The 22,171-nt window shown below is 37.6% G+C and overlaps 1 protein-coding gene across 1 annotated transcript in view; it reads left to right on the top strand.

Annotated features, from left to right (window-relative positions):
- OXCT1 (3-oxoacid CoA-transferase 1) overlaps positions 1-21,913 on the top strand; it is a 138,926-nt gene extending 117,013 nt beyond the window's left edge. The window contains exons 15-17 of the mRNA XM_040496180.1: positions 6,355-6,435; positions 16,687-16,788; positions 21,479-21,913. Coding sequence (XP_040352114.1) covers positions 6,355-6,435; positions 16,687-16,788; positions 21,479-21,520 — 225 coding nt within the window. The 3' untranslated portion in view covers positions 21,521-21,913. The remainder of the gene's footprint in view (positions 1-6,354; positions 6,436-16,686; positions 16,789-21,478) is intronic.
- Positions 21,914-22,171: the final 258 nt, after the last annotated feature.

Genomic DNA, 22,171 nt, shown 5'->3' with positions numbered 1-22,171 from the left:
TTTTTTAAACAAAAAATTCTTCCCTGGGAAACATTCTTAGAATACTTTTCAACAGCATTGAAAAGTATCCCAAGGTAAATAAAGTATTTCTTTGTTGGGATAATTTATAATTAACACAGTTTCAGCTGGTATAATATTTTTTCATTTGTAAAAGCTTGTCAATATTTTATAACTTGCTAATGAGACTATTTTGTGGCTAGGATCTGTTTAGAAAAAAAAATTTACCTTAAAAAAATAGAAATGCTTACATGGTTTTGCCTTTTTATTTCTTCATTAATGATAGAAATGCCTGCCAAAAAAAAAAAATGTTATAATGGGGGGAAAAAAAGCAGAACACAGTCCAACTAAAGCTCTTTAAAATGTCTTATAGAATTTAATTAAGCTAATAACTTTAAATTCTGAGACTTTGTCCGTGGCTCTTCAAAGGAAAACTGACTCACAGAGAAGCTTTCTGAGGTACCACAACAATTCATGAATGGAAAGAGAAAATCATTCCTGTTCATACCTGGGCTGTGCCATCCTTAGGCTGGAGATCATAGGATGCAGTCTTTGGAGAGAAAATAAAAGGCCGTGATAAAGATTTTTATATTACATTTCAGAAAAATGGCCTTGTATTCTAAGATCTCAAAGCCCCGAAGGCTGTTTTCAGAAAAAATGCCTCACTATATGTATCATCTCATTTGGTTAGTCTTCCCCTTGAGAATGTGCCTGTAGCCACAAACAGTTATTACATCCACATAGAAACACCATTTGTAATAGCAACTGTTCTCAGAGCTAGCTGAGTCTTTCTGTTCGAGTCCTTTGTGGATTGTTGGAATCCCTAGCAAATAGGTGCTGTGGAAAGGCCAAAATATCCCATGATTATGAATTCAGTGTGAATAATATCATCTTGTCCTTTTACCCTTCATACCTTGATTGTCTTTCATTAGCCAGTCCCATTTTTCTTTTCTGTGTACCTCACCAGTCATAATGGTGATTGGACAGTCATGTGTTTTGTGATACAGCATTCCTGAATAGTTTGTATTTGTGGTATGTGTGGGGTGTGTGTGTGTGTGTGTGTGTGTGTGTGTGTGTGTGTATGTATGTATGTATAGAAGCTTTTTCACCTGGTTTAAGAATTGAGACCAGTGGGAAGAAGAAAAGGCAAGTGGCAGTGACATTCAGGCTTTTGTGATGTTTTGGCAAAAGCCCAAAGAGAGATCTGTCATAGGTTTCATTGTGCTTCCAAAGTACTGAATATTCTCTTACAAAGTTCAGCCTACGTAGCCCATCTTTTCAGCAAGTTACTGGAAGCCCTGAAGCTTTAAGAGGGAGCAGGCATAATTCACTCTCCTTCTATCCTGACTTATAAATGTGTGTGTTTCATTCTGCAGTCTTGAGATGTCTTGCTTCTCCCTTTGATCATGCCTTTATTTATCTCCCCAAAGTCTTGTAAGTCCCTTCACATACTTCTGCTCGCTGTGCTTCTCCTAGTGAGCTCACCGATGTTGGGAATGTGTAAGTACATATCTTGGGACTAGAAAGCAGCCTGTAGTGGTCCTTAGATACTCAGTCACATGGTATTTTACAGCTCTAGCTCTGTTGGAGTTCCTTCAGTTAGAATTATAATATTCAGACAGCAAGTCCTGAAGAACAGGGAGAGTGTTGCCATTTGAATGTGGTGCTTGTGTGGTGGTGTGTATTTTGGGTAGCATGAATGAAGGCTTAAAGACTTGGTCCTTTAAGGAACAACCAACTTCTAGAATTTGCTTTCTCTTGTACTTGGTCATTAAGGCTTTCCCCAAAGAAGTTTCCTAAAAGAAGAAATATGTTGCAGCCACATTTAAAATAAGCACCTAACAGAAAAGATGAGCAATAGCGTTTTATGTAAAGCAAAATCTTATTACATGCACGCTCTGTTGCCTCAGGTGAATAAATGCTGACATCAAATGCAAAAATCATCATGTTGTGAAACAGAGAGCTTGTTATTTGGGATTAAGTTTATTGTGATAACATGAAGCTTACTGTAGTGATAACCAGGGGGATTTATTATCACTTAACCAGACTCGTTACTGAAGAATTTAGGTCCAGGATTTTACACAAATATCAAAAGAATCAAAGAGAGATCACCACGAAGCAAGTAATACAAAGTACTATGGCCCTAAGTCACTTAAAAAGAAAAAGGTAAATTCCTCGGTGTTGCCATGAGGCCTATAAGTGATCAAGGGGGGGAAAGAGAAAAAGTGGAGAGGCAGGTAGAGGAAGAGATTTAGCGATTCATCAAGGTTTTGATGAAGTTCACAAATAAGGACCGAGTGAAATCAGGAGCCCTCGGGACTAGTCAAAGCATTTTTAATGCTGTACTTGGTATCTGTTCCTCTGCGTTTTCTGGCATTTCTTCTTGGGGAAGAAAGAAAGAAGCAGAATGGTAAGGATGAAGCAGACCTCACGGACCCTAAATATTTGTGTGTAGATTCTACCTCTCCTAGTTTATGACACTTTCAGAACATTTTGTGTGATTCCTACGGTGACCAGGTGAGGAAGACAAGGCAACCATACAGAAAACTACAGCACAAAGAATTGAAGGCATCAAATGACCATTAAATGGCAGATAATAAAATGAAAAAAAAATGGCTCTTTAGACTCTTCGTACAGTGTTCTTTGCTGCCACACACACTACATTGCCTTTCTTTTTTAGGATTTAATTTTAAATGCTGAAAACTCAGCAATCGTTCCTCCTTTGTGAATCGTTAATCTATGCAGCCGCCATGCCACATTGGAAGGCTCAGCCGGGCATGGTTAGAATAGAGCCCTGAAGTGGGAGTTAGTTATATGTTGGCTTCATAGCTAACCTATTGTTGAATACTGAAATTGTGACATTCTTTAATCTCTTGCCTCTCATTTTCTCTTTTTCCTTTATCTGTGTTATGTGCTAGAGCTCAATGTGAATGGAGTCATCTAGCTACATTGTTCTCACTGCAAGAATACACCCGGTGCCAGTTTCCTAGGCCAGCCGTATGGTGTGTCGCCAAAAACGTCTTGTGGTTTCATTAGTTTTGTGGGTCTCAGCAATTGGGTTTAGGCCATTTTCTGCATAATCACATGTCTAACTTCTTATAGGAACATAAGAGGTAAAGAATTCCCTGGTAGACTGTGGAACTGTCAAATAGGTTTTGTATAAACAAATGGCAGCTAACATTTATTGAGCGCTTGCAAAGTGCTGGACACTTGGATCTCATTGAACCGTTGCGGTAGCCCCATGGGGGGAGGGCTGCTGGGGAAGCCCAGGCCCAGGAACTTTGCACAGCCCGGGAGGAGCAGAGCCAGACTTTACCCTCAGGCCCTTTGGCTCCAGCCCACACTCTTAACCATACGCTATCCTGTTTATATAGCAGATAGTCCATGAAAGGTCTCTGTTAGTCCTGTCAGTTGAAATTCCTGATTCCTCCTAAAATGGAGTTTGTTGTTCATTAAAATCCAAGTAGTTTTGCTCACACCAGATGTGGATCTTGCTCAAATAATGAGAACAAAGTAAGAGCTCCCTGCAAAAAATGTTCTTCAGAGGCCCACAGATTGCTCCCTTTGTACCCAGGCAGGCCTGGAATTCACTGTGACATGCCTTATTTGAATTATATTCAATGTAAGGAGACCTGACAACTGTACAAGCTTGAATATTCATCATTAATTTCAGCTCCTTAATTAAGCTTCTGTGACACGTGCAAACTTCCTTTGAAACTGGGAAGGAAAGTAGAGCATTAAAAATGAAGTGAAAATGAGGTTTTATTTCTACAATTATAAATTTTCTTATACAGTAAGATCCAGAAGCATATAACTTGTTATTAAAGGCGTAATGTGTATCCATTTTGTATGTATTTGGCACTCATTTTGATTAAATTAAAATAGTAGGGTTTGTCTTTTTTTGAAATCCATCTGGGATTTCCAGTAGACCTTTCATTTTCCTCCCATTCATTTATTCAAAAAATAATACTTTTTGTGCCATGCACTGGGTGAAGTACACTAAAGCCTTTTAATTACTGGTGCATTGGAGAGTTGAAAGTTTATTGCGAGGAACAAAATCTTTTTAATTAAACCTAGTTATCTGAAATTCCTTGCCTATGACTGTACACTAGCTCTGACAGAAATTGGAGAGAGATATAAGCCAGATAGCAGGTGCTTATTTTAGTGGTAAAACAGTAAGATGTCGAAAGATGATTATGACATCATGTGTGGTGTTTTAATTTATTATTTTATTTATTATTTTATTTATTTATTTATTCATTTATTCATTCATTCGTTTGTTTGTTTGTTTATTTTTGGTAAGAGCATGAGCCAGGGAGAAGGGCAGAGGGAGACAGAGAATCTTAAGCAGGGCTCTGTGTCATGACTGTGAGATCACAACCCAAGCTGAAATCAAGAGTTGGATGCTTAACCAACTGAGCCACCATGTATGGTGGCTTTAGGCCCCAAAAAGAATCAATAGAAGCATTTTTCCATTTTTTAGTAGAAGATCTAGAATATGATGAAGTAGCTTTCATCCTCAAGGGAAATACTAAATTAGGCTCCTGTTGCTTGATACTTAGAAAGGAGCTTAATGATAATTATAATCAGATCATCAGAGCTAATGTTTCAATTGTGTTTGCGTACAGGTGCCCAGAGGCCATGTCTACATTGGGATGTAGGCTGGAGGAAGGGGTATAATGGGTGAAAACCTGCTTTCCATTCTTTTTTTGAGTATAGTTGACACACAGTGTTATATTAGTTTCAGGTGTTTAGCATAGCGATTCAGCCGATTTGTACATGATGCTGTGATCCCCAGAGGTGTAGCTGCTATCTGACCCAATACATCACTGTTACAATATCATTGACAATATTCCTTGTGCCGTGTCTCTTATTCCCACGACTTACTCATTCCATAACTGGAAGCATCTATCTCCCTCTCTGTTTCACCAGCCTTGCCCAGCACACCACCCCCTCCCCTCTGGCAATCATCAGTTTTCTCTGTATTTATAGGTCTCGTTCTGTTTTCTGTTTGTTTATTCAGGTTTGTTTGTTTTTTGTATTCCACTTATGAGTAAAATGAGTAAAATATGCTGTTTGTCTTTCGCAGTCTGACTTATTTCACTTAGCATAATACTCTCTAGGTCCATTTGTGTTGTCTCAAATGGCATGATCTCATTATTTTTATGGCTGCATAATATTCCTGTGTGTGTGTGTGTGTGTGTGTGTGTGTGTGTGTGTGTGTGCGCGTGTGTGTGCGTGCCCACATCTTCCTTATCCATTCATCTATTGATGAACATTGAGGTTGCTTCCATATCTTGTAAATAAGGCTACAGTAAACATAGGGGTTCATACATCTCTCTGAATTCATGGTTTTGTTTTCTTTGTATAAATACTCCGCTTTCTATTCTTACTCCCTTTTTATTTTATGTTTGAAGAAAGGGTACAGTAGTTAAAAGAAAAAATACAGATTTAGGACAGCTCATACATTTTACTTATGAGCAAACTGAGGCTCAGACAAACTCCAGGAACAGCAAACAGCGGTATGAGAAAGTAAATAAAACCATGGTATACTATACTGCCTGGCTCAGCGATGAACAGTTTTACATGGTCATTGAGGCAGAATGGTGTAAATTCTAACCATTGAGTTAACTACAGTTTGCAGCCTAGCTCTAATGAAGAAGTGCAGATGACAATGGAGGACAGGGTTTTATAAGAGAGTTAAGTCTTCATGTACCACAATAAGAAGTTAGTACATAGTGTCTAAAATCAATTAATCAAGAAACAAATAGCATGGAACCCAGTTTGTAAAAAAGAAGAGGTAATAGGAAAATGTATAGATACAAAAGAAAATGCTAGAAAAAAAAATTGATTCCTGTTGAGAGCAGGTCCAAAAGTAAGTAAAGGAGGCTAGGCATTGGTGTTTTCATGTATGTTTTACTTTTCTAACAAAATTAATTTTAAGAAGGGTATTACACATTCGCATCTCGTACATGCTTCTTATCCTTGGTGAATAATAGTTTGTGTTTGTCGAGGAGACCATTCCCTGAAAAGGAAAAGGAAGCAGGATACTAGAAGTAAAATTTCTCTTACGTTATATATAAGGACTGAGACTTGAGAGTTTAAATTTATGACAAGATATTTCCCAACTAAATCATTTCTGGCTTTTGCTATCCATTTGGTATTCTCCCTAAATTATGTTAGGAACAGAAGCTATCCCCAGAAAGAAAGCAAAAGCGTGACTGTGCAAAGATTTTGAAACAGCCTGTACTTAGGAGATGCTTTCTCTGATAGTTCCTGTGTGTCCTATCATTATTCCACTTCTAAGTAAGAATTGGTCCCTAACTACTCTTTTGATGTTCCTTCTTTTTAAAACAGGGAAATACACATAAAATCATGGAGAAATGTACATTGCCACTGACTGGGAAGCAGTGCGTCAACCGCATCATTACTGAAAAGGTACAGTGCCTCTTTTCATTTCCTCTAATGTCAGCCAGCACTTTTTTTTTTAATTATAAGAATTCTTAGATTCTTTTTCATCACCCTCTAAAAGGGTATGTTGGTAGTCATAGGATTAAGTTAATCCGTGGGTAGACTGAATAGGAAAATTCGTCAATTTAATGTTTCTATATGTAGAATCCTTGACATGCACCTCTCTGGTGTGTATACCATGCAGCATATACACAATTGCACTACTGTCCTTGGTAACTTTGACAGTATATATGATCAAAGAGAAGTTTTATTCATCCTTTTACTTGGACGATTAACATGTCTAAGATGGATGATGTATATAAAGTTAAGAATATATTAATCATTCCTACCTTTCTTCTTTGCTTTCCCAACTCACAAGTACAAATTGTTTGATTTCATTTTAGGAAACTCTGTCAAAGTTGGGGTTTTCATCATTTGGGTTCAAAGGCCCCACAGTGAGCCAAGAAATCTATTCTGTGGTTCTTGCATGCTTTCAGCTCTTTTATAAAAAGAACTTCAGGGGGCGCCTGGGTGGCTCATTCGGTTAAGCGGCCGACTTCGGCTCAGGTCATGATCTCGTGGTCCGTGAGTTCGAGCCCCGCGTCGGGCTCTGTGCTGACCGCTCAGAGCCTGGAGCCTGTTTCAGATTCTGTGTCTCCCTCTCTCTGACCCTCCCCCATTCATGCTCTGTCTTTCTCTGTCTCAAAAATAAATAAACGTTAAAAAAAATTTTTTTTTAAAGAACTTCAGAACACACGAGCCATTTTAGTGCTTTTCTAGATTTTTTCTTCTTAGATGGAAAATGTTGGTAATGGTGTGACTGAAAGCTGCTCACATCTGAGAGAAGCCTCACTGGCAGTTGTCTACAGTCATCTTTCTGACCCAGACTTGAACCTAGAATGTTGGAATGACATAATTCTCCTAAGTGAGCTAGGAGGGTGCTGTTTTCTTGATTCAGTGTCTTGATGAAACCAAAAAACAAAATTATCTGTATCAGGGTTGGCTTGTTTGGATGCTGTTCTTTTTGCAAGAGCCACAGGGACAGCATCTTGGCATTAGTCTGGTTTGCTGCCTCTCACTGAAGTGTGGTAAGAAGCACCCTAACGCAGCCCTTTGAAGTAGGTTCAGAGGTTCATAGTACTTGACAGATCCACATTTTACTTTTTAAACATTTTTTAAAATGTTTATTTATTTGGAGAGAGAGAAAGAGAGCAAATGCATAAGCGGGGGAGGGGCAGAGAGAGAGATGTGGAGAGAGAGAGGATCCCAAGCAGGCTCCACGCTGTCAGTGCAGAGCCTGACGCAGGGCTCAGTCTCATGAACCGTAAGATCATGACCTGAGCCGAAATCAAGAGTCAGATGTTTAACCAACTGAGCCACCTGGGGGCCCCCACATTTTAAAGAGCATTGTGTTGTAAATGTTGCCTTCCCCTAGGACTGTTTATGTGGGGTTCCATAAAGATGACTTGTAGAGAATAGAAATTGAATAAAACTACAGAATATTTTATTTCACCATTCATTCCCTGAGTCTTACCGCTTCTTGAACCCCTACAAAATTGTGGTGACAGGACTTACTGAAAAGATTCTATTACTTTGAAAATAACGACAAAGCAGTCCTCAATCCTGTTTTCTTTAATGAAGTGGTAGACCTTCTAAGGATAATTCCACCAACATTTTCCCATTGATCTTCCTCTTCTCCTAAGTAAGCCCTCTCCCCCATCCCCACTACATGTGCTCTCTGGCCTAGTTCTTACCAGTTCACTGCTCTTAGCTGCAATACGTTCCACTCGACTCTGCCTCCCCAAATCCTATCCATCCTTTAGGCCTCATGCAATTTTCCTCTTGATCACGAAGAGGTTTCTGGCCATCTTCGCACTCCTGCCTGTGCCTCATCCTCAGTCATGCACCATTCATTTGGACACCTGTCATCTCATACCTACATTTCCTTATGATATAACAGACTATTATTTAACTTTACTGCCATTTATAAAAACTTGTATCTATCCTTTCTCCCCGTTCACATTGTTGTCTTATGCATTTATTCATTTAATAAGGATTTTGCGAGCATCTTGTCTGAACTAGAGTATTACCAGCAGTGTGCTACAGAAAAGAGATCAGTCTCCGCCCCCCAGGGAGCACATTCAGGAGGGCTGGACAGCGTGCATCTGGCAGTACCCGAGGCTAGGGTAATAAATGTGAGAAGAGCCATGCCAGATGAGGAGTTAGGAACACAGGAGACAAGAAGTCTGCCTAACAACCTGGGGAGAGTGTCAGGAGAGGTTCGAATGGTATCAAATACAGACTTGTAATGGGTTTTGCAAGGCATTTCACAGACTCTACCTTTTCTCCTCCAATCTCAGTTTCTCTCTTTCTGCTTTTAAATTCTCCCCACTTCATTTGTTAAAATGCTGTGAATGGTGTTGCCTTCCCTACCCTCCATGTTCTTCTGGGACTCTGCACATCTTGTTTCCCTCCCTAGAATGTTCTTCTCACCCTTCCCATCTAGCTAATTCCTGCTCATTTTTTTTTTATGTCTCAACTATATGTTTCTTTCTTTGGCAAGTCTTCCCTTTGTCTCCACAAGTCTTCTGGGTACTTCCCTGAATCCTAGTACGTACCCTAATTCAGCACTGACCACTGTATTGAAATAACCTCTCAGCTCTGCCTGTCTCACTCGTCAATGTTTATCCAGTACTTTGCATGATGTTTGCTCATACGCAGCGAATGCTTGTTGAATAAATGTAGTACACTTCTCTTGATGGAGAAAATTGATAGATTCAGTGATGAGTCTTGAAAGGTAAGTAGGAGTTTTACAAGTTAGAATAACCCAAAGAGGCCCTTCTGGGCTAAGGAAAGGAAATAGGCAGAGTTGTGGAGCTATTAAGAATAAACAGCCAACCCAAGGACCTGCCAGCGGAGCAATGTAGAGTGAGGGCAGGACTGGACTCTGAAGGTTACAGTTGAAAAGACAGTGAAGGGCTAAATTGTAAAGGAATGTGAGCACCTTGTTAAGAAATTTGAGTTTTATCTGGAAGGCAGTTGGGAGCCCTTCAATGATTTTATTTTTTATTTTTAGACTTTTAAAAAATTTTTTTTTAATTTACATCCAAATTAGTTAGCATTATAGTGCAACAATGATTTCGGGAGTACATTCCTTAATTCCCCTTACCCATTTACCACATCCCCCCACCCACAACCCCTCCAGTAACCCTCTGTTTGTTCTCCAAATTTAAGAGCCTCTTATGTTTTGTCCCCCTCCTGGTTTTTATATTATTTTTCTTTCCCTTCCCTTTATGTTCATCTGTTTTGTCTCTTAAAGTCCTCATATGAGTGAAGTCATATGGTATTTGTCTTTCTCTGACTAATTTCGCTTAGCATAATACCTTCCAGTTCCATCCACATAGTTGCAAATGGCAAGATTTCATTCTTTTTGATTGCCAAGTAATACTCCATTGTGTATATATACCACATCCTCTTTATCCATTCATCCATCAATGGCCATTTGGGCTCTTTCCAAACTTTGGCTATTGTTTGATAGTGCTGCTAGAAACATGGGGGTGCATGTACCCTTTTGAAACAGCACACCTGTATCCCTTGCATAAATACCTAGTAGTGCAATTGCTGGGTCACAGGGTAGTTCTATTTTTAATTTTTTGAGGAACCTCCATACTGTGTTCCAGAGTGGCTGCACCAGCTTGCATTGCCACCAACAATGTAAAAGAGATCCTCTTTCTCCACATCCTCGCCAACATCTGTTGTTGCCTGAGTTGGTAAGGTTAGCCATTCTGACAGGTGTAAGGTGGTATCTCATTGTAGTTTTGATTTGTATTTCCCTGATGATGAATGATGTTGTGCATTTTTTCATGTGTTGGTTGGCCATCTGGATGTCTTCTTTGGAGAGGTGTCTATTCATGTCTTTTGCCCGTTTCTTCACTGGATTAGTTGTTTTTTGGGTGTTGAGTTTGATAAGTTCTTTATAGATTTTGGATACTAACCCTTTATCAGATATGTCATTTGCAAATATCTTTTCCCATTCTGTCAGTTGCCTTTTAGTTTTGCTGATTGTTTCCTTCACTGTGCAGAAGATTTTTATTTTGATGAGGTCCCAGTAGTTCATTTTTGGTTTTGTTTCCCTTGCCTCCAGAGACGTGTTGAGTAAGAAGTTGATGAGGGCAAGATCAAAGAGGTTTTAGCCTGCTTTCTCCTCGAGGATTTTGATGGCTTCCTGTCTTACATTGAGGTCTTTCATCCATTTTGAGTTTATTTTTGTGTATGGTGTAAGCAAGTGGTCCAGGTTCATTCTTCTGCATGTCGCTCTCCAGTTTTCCCAGCACCACTTGCTGAAGAGACTGTCTTTATTCCATTGGATATTCATTCTTGCTTTGTCAAAGATGAGTTGGCCATACGTTTGTGGGTCCATGTCTGGGTTCTCTATTCTGTTCCATTGATCTGAGTGTCTGTTCTTGTGCCAATACCATACTGTCTTGATGATTATAGCTTTGTAATATAGTTTGAAGTCTGGGATTGTGATGACTCCTGCTTTGGTTTTCTTTTTCAAGATTGCTTTGGCTATTCGGGGTCTTTTTGGTTCCATAAAATTTTAGGATTGTTTGTTCTAGCTCTGTGAAGAATGCTGGTGTTATTTTGATAGGGATTGCATTGACTATGTAGATTGCTTTGGGTAGTGTCGACATTTTTACAATATTTGTTCTTCCTATCCAGGAACATGGAATCTTTGTCCTTTTTTTTTTTTTTTTTTTTTTTTTTTTTTGTCTTCAATTTCTTTCATAAGCTGTCTGTAATTTTCAGCGTATAGATTTTTCACCTCTTTGGTTAGATTTATTCCTAGGTATTTTATGGTTTTTGGTGCAACTGTAAATGGGATCGAGTTCTTGATTTCTCTTTCTGTTGCTTCATTGTTGGTGAATAGGAATGCAGCTGATTTCTGTGCATTGATTTTATATCCTCCAACTTTGCTGAATTCATGAATCAGTTCTAGCAGTTTTTTGGTGGAATCTTTTGGGTTTTCCATATAGAGTATCATGTCACCTTTGAAGAGTGAAAGTTTGACCTCCTCCTGGCCGATTTGGTTGCCTTTTATTTCTTTGTGTTGTCTGATTGCAGAGAGTAAGACTTCCAATATTAAGTTGAATAACAGTGGCGAGAGTGGACATCCCTGTCTTGTTCCTGACCTTAGGGGGAAAGCTCTCAGTTTTTCCCCATTGAGGATGATATTAACATTGGGTCGTTCATATATGGCTTTTATGATCTCGAGGTATGAACCTTCTATTCCCTACTTTCTTGAGGGTTTTTATTAAGAAAGGATGCTGTATTTTGTCAAATGCTTTCTCTGCATCTATTGAGAGGATCATATGGTTCTTGTCTTTTCTTTTATTGATGTGATGAATCACATTAATTGTTTTGTGGATATTGAACCAGCCCTGCATCCCAGGTATAAATCCCACTTGGTCGTGGTGAATAATTTTTTTAATGTATTGTTGGAGCCGGTTGGCTAATATCTTGTTGAGGATTTTTGCATCCATGTTCATCAGAGAAATTGGTCTGTAGTTCTCCTTTTTAGTGGAGTCTCTGTCTGGTTTTCGAATCAAAGTAATGCTGGCCTCATAGGAAGAGTTTGGAAGTTTTCCTTCCATTTCTGTTTTTTGGAACAGCTTCAAGAGGATAGGTGTTACCTCTTCCTTAAATGTTTAGTAGAATTCCCCTGGAAGGCCATCTTGTTTGGGCGAGATTTTTTATTACTAATTCGATTTCTTGACTGTTATGGGTCTGTTCAAATTTTCTATTTCTTCCTGTTTCAGTTTTGGTAGTGTATACGTTTCTAGGAATTTGTCCATTTCTTTCAGATTGCCCATTTTATTGGCATATAATTGCTCATAATATTCTCTTATTATTGTTTGTATTTCTGCTGTATTGGTTGTGATCTCTCCTCTTTCATTCTTGATTTTTTTATTTAGATCCTTTCCTTTTTCTTTTTGATCAAACTGGCTAGTGGTTTATCAATTTTGTTAATTCTTTCAAAGAACCAGTTTCTGGTTTCATTGATCTATTCTACTGTTTTTTTTTTTTTTTTGGTTTCGATAGCATTAATTTCTTCTCTAATCTTTATTATCTCCTGTCTTCTGCTGGTTTTGGGTTTTATTTGATGTTCTTTTTCCAGCTCCTTAAGGTGTAAGGTTAGGTTGTGTATCTGAGATCTTTTCTTCCTTCTTTAGGAAGGCCTGGATTGCCATATACTTTCCTCTTATGACTGCCTTTGCTGCATCCCAGAGGTTTTGGATTGTGGTGTTATCATTTTCATTGGCTTCCGTATACTTTTTAATTTCTTCTTTAACTTCTTGGTTGGCCCATTCATTCCTTAGTAGGATGTTCTTTACTGTCCAAGTATGTGTTACCTTTCCAAATTTTTTCTTGTGGTTGATTTCAGGTTTCATAGCATTGTGGTCTGAAAATATGCACGGTATGATCTCGATCTTTTTGTACTTGCTGAGGGCTGATTTGTGTCCCAGTATGTGGTCTATTCTGGAGAATGTTCGATGTGCACTGGAGTAGAATGTATATTCTGCTGCTTTAGGATGAAATGTTCCGAATATATCTGTTAAATCCATCTGGTCCAGTGTGTCATTCAAAGCCATTGTTTCCTTGTTGATTTTTTGATTAGATCATCTGTCCGTTGCTGTGAGTGGGGAGTTGAAGCCTCCTACTATTATAGTATTACTATCAATGAGTTTCTTTATGTTTGTGATTAATTGATTTCTATATTTGGGTGCTCTCACATTTGGTGCATAAATGTTTACAATTATTAGTTCTTCTTGGTGGATAGACCCGTTAATTATGATATAATGCCCTGCTTCATCTCTTGATACAGTCTTTATTTTAAAGTCTAGATTGTCTGATATAAGTATGGCTACTCTGGGTTTCTTTTGTTTACCATTAGCATGATAGATGGTTCTCCATCCCCTTCCTTTCAATCTGAAGGTGTCTTTAGGTTTAAAGTGGGTCTCTTGTAAACAGCATATAGATGGATCTTGTTTTCTTATCCATTCTGTTACCCTATGTCTTTGATTGGAGCATTTAGTCCATTGACATTTAGAGTGAGTACTGAAAGATATGAATGTATTGCCATTATGTTGCTTGTAGAAGCCCTTCAATGATTTTAGATGGATTAGATTTGCATGTTAGAAAGAATGCTGTAGCTTTTATGCAGAGTAGGGGGAGAAGAGATGAGACAGAGTTCAGTTAGAAGATTCGTTCAGTGATTTAGGCCAGAAGCGTCATGGTTCTAAACCACAGGTTAGAAGGAGAGATTCGAGAGACCCAGATGGACTCAACCTAGCTAGATGATGAATTGGACAAGGCTGCTAAGACAGAGGTGCTTCCTGAGTTTTCCTAATGAAGCCCAGACGGTAGGAAGAGACAGGGAGGAGCGGTGGGAGGCAGTAAAAGATTGGGTTCAGCTTTGACACACCCAGTTTGATATTCTTGAACATGTTAACATCCTGAACGTCCAGTCAGAGATTTCTGATAAACAGAGATGTGGATGTGGAGCTCAGAAGGAAAGTCAGTATTGGACCAAACTTGTGGAAGTCATTAACCTAGTAAAGGATAATTGAAGCCTTTAGTGTAGATGACATTGGATAGATAAAAATGGGCAAAGGGAAAGACAGCTGTGGGAACCCCAAGGAAGGGAATGGTGCACATTTACCCCTGTGGCTCTGTACATAGTAGGTGCTCTAATGCATATTTGTTGAATGACTGAATGAGAATGCGGTGCCATTAGGGCAATAAATGTGTTCAGCCTGCCATTGCAGATATGCCCCTAGAATTCCATTTTCAACTTCTAAAGAAATTCCATTAGTTTTCCTTTTGAAAGAGGCTTTGGAGATTTTTGACCCTGATTTCCTAGTTTTGTACTGCTAGAATGAGGTTATGAAAGATGCTTTCTTCGCCAGCAGCTGGGCTATGATTAACTGCTTTATCTATAATGTGGTCTCCATTTTTATCAAGGTTTTGTTTATACTTTATACTGCTAAATGGAAATCTTCCTAAATATTTCAAAAGTAAATTTCCTTCATTTTAATAATAGATGCTTGGCTTTCCAGTATATGACCTTGAGAGCTAATTAGAGTTTGATAAAGGTGTTAAAAGTTTTCTAAAAGCAGTAAGTAGATTTGCCATAGATTTTCTCTCCCTGATCACTGAAGGCTTATATTCATGACACTACAGTTATCTTTTCCCCAAATTCCTTCCCTTCCTATTCTTAATAATATAATCTAGAGACTCTTTTTTTTTAATTTGTTTCATTTTGATAAATTTACAGTTGTTCATAATGCAGGGAAAAGAAAATCAGTATGGATAATGCTCCAGACACATTTTCTACAAAGCAAAAGTGTCCATTAAAAAAAATTTTTTAATTGTCATTTTGGAATTAAATAAGCTAATGTAGCATACAGACATTCCTAAATGACCATTTTATATTTTAGGAACATAAAAATGTGCAAACAAAAAGGAAGTTTTCTGGAATATTTCCTCTAAAATTTAAATCATCTTTTCCAGTAAAATCAACCAGGTAATCTGTAAATTCATCAAACATAAACATAGAATTCAGGTATCATGTCCTCTTAATGTTTTGCTCAAGGGGGAAAAATCAGTTAACGGGAGACTAATAACCGTTTTAGGGCTTTGATTTGAGTTCACACACAAGTGACAATAAGTTAAGCTATTAAGGAGAAAGAACATGCATGTATATGGTGCCCCTGTTATGCCTCAGGCATGATGCCAGGTGCCCAGATAATGTTCGTTATATTTGTCCTGTATAACAATCTTGGGAAGTAGGGTTTTTTGATATCCATGTACACATGCAAAGGCAGGTTCACCAAAGATCATTTAGCTAGTGTGTGGCAGAGCCGAAATTCCAGTCCAGCTTGAAAGCCAGGGTTCTTTCCTCTACAGGTTGCTGTGTCTTCATATTAGCCTCCTATCCACAAGAGTATTTAAAATGGAAATTTTGGGTTTGAGTTCCAAACTAGCTGAAAATAAAGATCAGCTTGTGAATAATAGTTGAATGTAAGGTAAACCTGGAAGAGGGGAAGGATATGAGGAGCATAATTTTTAAGTCAGAGAGAGAGGAAACTAGTAGTGAAAGCCAAGAGAGGGAACAGTGCCTTTTGCTTGTAGATCCAGCAAGTGAAAGAGGGAAGCAGTTTTGGGCTCTTATAGTTAGAGCTGCCCATCCGTAGACCATCTAATCTGCCTTGAGACAAGTGAGCCTCTTGGCATCGGAAGCCTCTAGCAGAGCCGACCATCTCAGAATGGAAGAATTCCTGAGCGAGAGGTTATATTAAATGACTTTGTCAGTCCCTTCCACTCAGGTTGTCATATTGCTAAGTGTAACAAATGGCAGGTATCCTAAATCAGGTACAACAAGTTGAGTCTTCGTGCTGAGGTCATACTGTACCAATGGGCATTACCATCACCTGGCATTACCAACCACAATGTTGTAAAGGAACATTAAGGTGAGGTTAGCCTTCTCATGCTTGTCCTAAACACGAGCATCTTCATTTGATTTTCATACCAAGGGGGAGATTCTCATGCTGTCCTCTTGGACCTGTGTGTCTTTGCAGGACTTAAAAGGGAAAGTTGTAATATTTACCTGGGCAGGGGGGGTCTTTCAGGATCAGGACAGCTATCCCTTTGTAATTACTCATAACCACTTCAAAGTGCTTTCTTTTATTTCCTGTAACTCTTTACCTAGCAGCATTGATCAGCTCTCCCCCACCATCCTTATACATTCACCTTCCAAATATCTTCTCCCTCCCTCCCTTTTTTCATTCCTTTTTTCCTTCAAATCATCATTATTCTTCTAACTGAAATTTTGACCAGAAGTGTTAGACCTAACTAAAGGAAAGTAGTTAAACAAAACAAAACAAAACAAACAAAAACCCAAAACTGGTTACAGTAGTAGCATGTGCCATCAGTAGTCAACATTCATTTATCTTCTGACATCAACAGTGCTCCACAACTAATTGCCGATTAGAGAGCTGGCATTTATTCTCACCAAAATATAACCATTAGAGTTGACATTTTCTCATTGCTGATTTTCAGAGTCTTTTGTCCTCGGTCTTGTCTCTCCTTTAAGAACTTGAGAGGTTGTTTCTGTTTTGTGTTGTAAAATAATTACTGTGATGGAAATTGTCATTGTCGTTTTCTTGATTCCGACAGGCTGTGTTTGACGTGGACAACAAGAAAGGACTGACGCTGATTGAACTCTGGGAAGGCCTGACCGTGGATGACATCAAAAAGAGCACTGGGTGTGATTTTGCAGTAAGTGTTTCTGTGAATAAATCCAGCCACTTGTCCTATATCATGAGCTTGATTAATGGGTGTTTACAGGACATGAACCATTAATTTGTGATCATTTTTGGAGTTGACCTTTACAGAGAACAGGAGTAAAGGGAAGGGTGCCTCCAGATGAGAGCAGGTGGGAGCAGGAACGGGCTCTGACTCACGGCCACCCTTTGGCTCAGGAGTCAGAAGCAGGAGGGGGAGGAACCACCAGGGACTGCTGGAAACAGAAGGTGGAGCTTGAACACAAAGCTACTTTCTGTAAAGTCCCTTGCAAATCTTCTGTTCTTGGGTTACCTATTAGAGCTGTGGCTAGATGTGAGCCACACATGGAGAAATGATGCTCCCTTATTTTTTAATCCACCTATGACTTAGGGCTTTCTCTTTTATTAACTTCGATGCTTGATTATTCCATCCATTGAACATGTTGGAACGTTGAGCTCTGACACTGAATTATAGTCACAAAATAGGTATACCCTGCATTTAAAGAAAAACGTAGTGCATAAAAACTCAGACTTACAAAGCACATAATATACCAGAGGAGTATAATTAAAGAAATCCCCAAATCACTTTTCAAAACAAAAATAATATTATAATATAGTCACCCTTTAATGTAAGTGCTTGTTTATAAATCACTGATCACCCATCTAATGGGGGTCGAGAGGATGGTTCAGTCTGTTTGCAGTTAATCAAAATAAAGGAGAAATGTCTCTGAAAAGCTGAAGGAAAAGAATTTTCTTTTCACATACATTTTAAGAAGGGATTTACTAGTTAAAATGAAATACAGTTATAATGGGGAAGAAATGTTGCAGCTACCCATCCTGGAGAAAGTAATTTAACAAAACCTATTTGATAAATCAGGCACATATTTCATACGCTTCTTCCTTAGGTACTACATGCTTGGCTGGTACCTGTTAATGCATAACAAATTTCTATAAAAACAATTTTGCTGCATAATTCATTATCCACATATAACTGTTTATGGTACTGTCTGAGGGTCTTTGTCTATTAACCTTTTTTGAATTTCCCTTTGGAAAAAAGAAGTCTGTCAGCAATACCTAGCACAAAAAAAACAAAAAACAACAACAAAAAAAATACCCACATCTTTAATTAGCTTTTTAGTAACCTTAGGGAGAATAAATGAAATCTGTTTATACTTTTCACTATTTAGAATCCCTTACTTCAGTGGTAAAAGCAAATAATTCTTCTTACCTATCAGCTGTTCTTTGTATTTTTCCCCGTTGTGGGTAAGTTAACCTCTTCTTCATCAGGTAATATTTTCGAATCCACATGATTTTCATTTCTTTGCCATGAAAGAGGATATACAAAGAAAGGACCCTTGTTGTTACTGCTTTTTTTTTTTTTTCCATTTATGTAGTTAAGTCAGGATGAAAAAGGTGTTTTAGTGTTTTTGCTTTTTGCTTTTGCTTTTTGCTTTTTGTTTTTAAGTGCTAGTTTCCCTGTGTTGATGCACTGAAAAATATCTCTGTGGTTTCTTATTTAACACCATATCACCCTCTTTCTCTTTTGACATTGACATGTAATCTTATTTCCTCCAAATTAGGCTATTGAGATAAGATGTGAATTTGCATATTAGTGTTGTTGTGAAAATGAAAAGGTGTAGTATCAGCTGAACCATCTCAACAAAAGAGCTAGCTTTTGAGGATCTGATGATCAGTGGCATCTCTTTAGACCCTGATGGGTGAAATCACATGTAGCAGATTGTTTTTCTGTAATGGTAGGGACTAGAATGCTCTAATTAATATGTTCTGTGTAATAGCTGGGTTATCAATAAAATACATACAATAATAAAATTATATTGAGGGTAACATTTCTTTATTTGATCATTCAAATTAAATTAATAATTAAATAATTCAAATTCAAATTTGATAATTCAAATAAAGTGTTTCACATAATTTAGAAGATATTCCATGTGGTTATTAATGGATAGGTACCATTTTACTCTCTCTATAACTTTATACAAGTTAGTCAAAATTCCTTTTTGAGAAAAGGCCCACTCAGTCTTCAATCTATACCTGGAAATAAACATTTTAGAAGGGAATAGTTAGACAACCAGGTTGTTGCATAATAAAGAAAAAAGGGTGAAAACCTAGGTCTGAGTAATTTTGAAAATGTGTTGGCTAACATTTTCTCCTATTAAAGCTGTGACAAGCTAATGAAAATGTCAGATTCCTGTATTTCACTCAGTGTGTTCCTGCCAGTTACTTGATGGGCCAAAGTAGAAAGAAAAGGGAAAAGTGATATGCCATCACTTAAATTGCATTATCTCCGAAGTCTCTTTTTCCACTAAGTAGTTAATTCAAATGGTTATTCATTTCTCTCTTTTCTAATGCATGCTTGTGTTACATAAAATATTTTTTTCTTTACCATATATGTCTGTGGACCTTTTTTGAAACAACATTATTTCCTTCTGTTTTTATTTTTTAATTAGATTTAAGAAAAATTGAATCCATATTTGAAAATCACATGGTAAAATAAACTTCCAGAGGTAAAATAAACTTCATCAACCATGATTATTTATTGAACGCCCATTTGTGTCCCACATTGAGCTATGAAATGTGAATAAAATAGAACAAATTGGTGTAGTTCCTACTCCCAAGGGTCTTGGTCTTATTCTACAGGCAGGAATACATCTAAACCACCATTGGCAAAAATTAAGAATACAGCTTATTTATATGTTTGCAGTGAAATTTGGAAGAAGCCAGGTGTACATATTCTTTGCTAAGTTGAATAAATTTATACTCCATATCTATTATGAACTGGCATTGTACCAGAATTAAATTGTATACCATTGGGATTTCAGTGGACTGGGAAAACAAATTGTTGGCTTATATTCTACACCTAAATCATATAGTCTTGTGTTACCTGTAGATCACCTTGGCAGGATGATCTGCTTCAGCCTGCATGGGCTTAAAATGTTGATGAGACTGAGCAAGAACAGGATGAAAAATGGTGATTTAGTAGGTGTTTTTCATTACAAAAATAGGCGGGCCAAGTCAGTCTACATAAAGCTTCATCTCTTTCTTTCTTCATATAAGTCAAAGTCCACATTGAGGATATAAATGACATTAAGAGCTCAAAATAGGGTCAGTATGCCAAGGAAAGTGATCAGATGTTTAGGTTATAAAATTAAGGTGTCCAGTTTCCTTTTAAAGGAAATGCTATAAAGCATCTATTGGAAATGATCTGTTTCCCGAAAAATAGAGTTTCATTTCATTAAATTATTTCTACAGATGCTCTGTTGTTTAAAAAAAGAAAATGGGTTGTTTGTGAGACACACTTTCTAAATACTCAGAGCCCATATGTCTTTTGTTCTTTTCAGTAGAGTTGAAGATCTATGCACATGTGGGCTGTGATTTTTGACTATTTATTATATGTCTATTATTTTGTCTATTATTATATATCTGCTCTTGGAACTGGCAGGTCTGAATGAGCTGTCATTTATTTTAAGCTGTATACCAAGCCATACCGATCCTTTTTACTCTGATCGTGTCATTCTTTTAGTAGAAAAATGGAAAAGGGGGCATTAGCTCTTGGCATTGTGAAGAGCTAATACAGAAACAATTTATAAATGAACTAAAAATATTTAACCTCATCAAAGCCAAATAATTGTCTACTCCTATTGTTAATACTGTTTTAACCTCTATTAAAACCTTTCTTCTAATTCTTTAAGGCTTATTTAATCCATTTATTCATTCATTTTTTCATTAATTTAACAAAATATTAACTGTTTATTCTGGAAGGCTAGACCCACTTCAATCGCTTCATTCTTGAAGAGCTCAAAAATCATCTAGGTTTTAATATGCCCCCACTGTGCTTTCCATGGGGACTGTTACTTAATAGGACTCCATGGATATTTGCCAGACTGAATGAAGACATCTGTACCTGACATTGCCTTGAAAGATCAGTCAAAATTAAGCCAAATCACTTACATTTAACTTTATTCTTCCACCAGCTCTACCATTAAATGTAGACCTGTCCTCATTTTTCTCTGCTTCAAGTCTTCTAGGAATGCATGTATTCTGTATATTGAACATAAACCTAGACAACATTTAATATTTTTAATGCTATTACCTCCTTTTTAAAAATAACTTGGAATCTTTTTACTGCCTTCATAGCATTTCCATTCTGATTATGATATTTCTGATAAAATTCATCATCGATCATGTATCTCTTCATTAATATGGGCCCAGTTAATCCAAAGACTACATTGTGTCAACGAAATTGGGAATTGACTAGACTTATTTTGAGCATTTTGAGACTTGTGCCTTACTCTGTGTCTCTGTTTTGGGTACTTTCAGAGGCATCAATCTCAGAGCTCAGTGATCCCTTCCGAGAGCTTGGTTTTCTGGACCCTTTATCGTCTCTGTCTGTTCCTCCACCCTCTTGCTGTTGCCAGTCTTACTGATGCTTAATTTAGGAACTGTAATGTGCAAGAAGGTTGAGAACTATATACCCACAACGTAAACAGGAAAGAGTTTTCTGTCTTGTTGGTTTAGAATGGAAAATAATGAGAAAACTCTAGGTGATGTCTGTGGCAAGGCTGTTTGTTGCCAACATTATTCAGGTTTGGAAATTCAGAAAAGAGATGTTGATGCCATGAGGTTTTGTACAATTTGGTCATTTTTTCTTCTCTTTCTTTTACCAGGTTTCACCAAAACTCATACCAATGCAGCAGATCACAACTTGAAATGTGGAATAGACATTTCTCCCAGGTTGTGTGTTTCTCATTTTAACCACATAGGATTTCATTGAAAGGGCATCAGTAATCATAATTATATATCTAAAAAGCAGTTTTGACTAGTTTTCTTCCAGCATTTTACACTGTAGCAGCCATGTAGTCTTTATTCTCCCTAGTGTGCTATAAAGTTTTAATGAAAGACAAATATATATATATATATATATGTATATATATATATATATAATATAAATGATTATCTTACTTGTTTTATGATTGCTTTGAAGGCTTATCTTTACAATTGGTGCTCACATTGGATTTATCTTTACCTTTTGTGATATGTACACAAAATTGTACCAAGATGGGCCCTTAGGAAGACTTTCACTGATGTGCTGCCCCTCCCAACTAAATCATCACGTATAGAAAAAAAGAATGAGGGAGATAAAGAACTCCACCGAGAGTATACCCAAGGCAGCATTGCACTAGTGCTGAATGATAACATCTGTGTGAATTTGAGTAGGAGAAATGCTGTCTTAATGATTATGTTTTTCTTTTGGCCTCCTCTGACTTTTCTTTTAGAGCCTCTGATTTTGTGATTGCATCTTGTTTCCCTAAAGCATCCCTTCTCCTCCCACACTTTCTACAACTAAATCGATGTTCAGT

The sequence above is a fragment of the Herpailurus yagouaroundi genome, unplaced genomic scaffold (genome assembly GCF_014898765.1).
Source record: "Herpailurus yagouaroundi ecotype Mexico unplaced genomic scaffold, PumYag 29, whole genome shotgun sequence".
NCBI lineage: Eukaryota > Metazoa > Chordata > Mammalia > Carnivora > Felidae > Herpailurus > Herpailurus yagouaroundi.
Note: the sequence above shows the minus strand (reverse complement) of the source record. Positions and strands in the feature narration are given on the sequence as shown.